The sequence below is a fragment of the Monoraphidium neglectum genome (genome assembly GCF_000611645.1).
Source record: "Monoraphidium neglectum strain SAG 48.87 unplaced genomic scaffold scaffold05577, whole genome shotgun sequence".
Classification (NCBI taxonomy): Eukaryota; Viridiplantae; Chlorophyta; class Chlorophyceae; order Sphaeropleales; family Selenastraceae; genus Monoraphidium; species Monoraphidium neglectum.
In genome coordinates, this window is record NW_014008053.1 from 1 (window position 1) to 1,988 (window position 1,988).

A 1,988-nucleotide genomic window follows, 5' to 3' on the forward strand; every position below is an offset into this window, starting at 1 on the left:
AGACCAGGGAGCACTGGTGTTCAGTGGGGGAGGGGGGAGAGAGGGCAGGGCGTGTGTGTGTGTGAGTGTGTGTGTGTGTGTGTGCGTGTGTGTGCGTGTGTGTTGAGGGACTGCCCATTGACTCACGGCACGGAGGTGGGTGCACACGAACACCAGAGCCAGCAAAGCCGAGCCAGCAGGGCTCCTTAGGGGGCATCCAGGTGTGCCGGCGCGGGCAACATGACATCATTGGGCAAACACGTTGCACTCGCAGCCCGGAACGCCCAGCCCCCTGGCCCAGCCTGCCCCCCTCGGCCCACCCTGAACGGCTGCAGCACTTGGCGCATCACGCCCTCCGCCCCCTGCGGCGTTGACAGCTTGCCGTTGGCGATCTCCAGCCACACGGGGCCGCGCGAGGGGTCCACATCGCTCTGAACCACGTGGGCCTGGACCTGGGGTTTTGAGGAGATCATAAGGTGTTGGGGTTTTGGAGGCGCCGCCGGGGGTCCGATCCTCGCTGGTGGCAAAGCCTGACGTGCTGCGAATGTAGTTGAAGTTCCGGTTGGCTGGGGCGGGCGGCGCGCCGGTGCGGCGGCTTCGGTGCTGACGGCGCTCCCCCATGTCCGGCAGCTGCCAGTGGCGGCAGCGGCGGCGCCTGCCAACCCAACCCCCACTGGACCCCATTCAACCACCCGCTGCTCCTTGTGAACATCACCCACTGCATTGCCCCCCAAAAAACAAATGCACCCAGCCGCCGCCCATGTACATGCACGTACACACACATATATAGTACAGTACACACACCCACACACATGCACACGCAAACACATGCCCACGCGCGCGTGCGTGCGTGCACACACACACACACACACTCACAAACAGAAACATGCACACACACATACGCGCGCGCGCGTACGCACCTGGTCCATCTTGAACGTGACCGTCCTCTCCCGCCTCACAGGGTAGTAGTGCCCCAGCAGCAGCGCGCTGTTGGTGCCCAGAACCAGGCTGCCGGGCGCGCCGCCCTCAGGGTCAGAGATCAGATTCACCTGCACCTGCACGAATTCGATCTCGTATTCCAGCAGGCAGGAGTCCCACGCCGCCCGCCCACCCGCGGCCGCCGCGGCAGCCGCAGCTGACGACACCGCCGGCGCAGATTCTTCTGAGAGCGCGTCAGCGCCGCCGCCGCCACTCATCCCGCGCGGCGCCGCGCCGGCGCCAGACTGGGGTGTGTCTGGGCCCTCGTCGGTGGCGGTCGCGCTGTCGGCGTCGCCGTGCGCCGCGTCCGCCTCCTGCCGCTGCTGCTTCTGCAGCAGCAGCGCCCGCAGCAGCGCCCCCTCCTCGGCCGCCGCCGGCGCCCCCGGCACAGCGGCTTCGGACTGGGAGCCGCCGCCTTCGTCAGCGCTCACCTTTGACGGCGGCGCGGCCCCGACGGCAGCGCCGCCAGCATCGCCGCCCTGCTGCTGCTGCTGCTGCTGCTGCTTTACAGCTGCAGCCCCGCCGCCCCCGTCCTGCTGCCGCGGCGCCGCCGGCGCGGGCGGGGCCTCCTCTGGCGGCGCCGCGGCGCCCCCGGCGCCGCCGGACGGCTGGCTCGTCCGCACGCGGCGCGGGCGGCTCGGCTGGCCGAATGTGATACCGCCGAAGGCCTGGCCCATGTGCACGAACAGCAGCACCAGCGCGTCTCGCAACTCTCCCGGGCAAAGAATTCTTGCATCCTGCGCGATCATGCGTATCGGCCGCCGCGGGGGGTCCCCCGGCGCCGCCCCCGCTCCCGCCGCCGAGGCCGCGCCGGCGGCGCCGTCGCTGGGGTCGGGGGGCGCCTGCTTTAGCAGGAAGCAGGCGGCTGAGAACACGAGCCCGCTCGAAAAGTCGGGCTCGGGGTCGGCCGCGGCCGCGCCGCCGGGGCCGCCAGCCGCGCGGCCGCCGGGCGCGCTGGCGCCGCGGGGCGGGGTGCGGGGCCCCTGCTCCAGCAGCTCCCGCAGGCGGTCGGAGGGGTCCTGCTGCGGCGG

General features: G+C 70.9%; 1 protein-coding gene across 1 annotated transcript in view; it reads right to left on the bottom strand.

The window, feature by feature from the left end:
• Positions 1-185: 185 nt before the first annotated feature.
• Positions 186-1,988, bottom strand: part of MNEG_15701 (hypothetical protein) — a gene marked incomplete at both ends in the record, with an annotated part of 3,028 nt that continues 1,225 nt past the window's right edge. Inside the window, 2 exons of the mRNA XM_014035828.1 lie at positions 186-431; positions 900-1,979. Of these exons, the coding sequence (XP_013891282.1) occupies positions 186-431; positions 900-1,979 (1,326 nt within the window). The remainder of the gene's footprint in view (positions 432-899; positions 1,980-1,988) is intronic.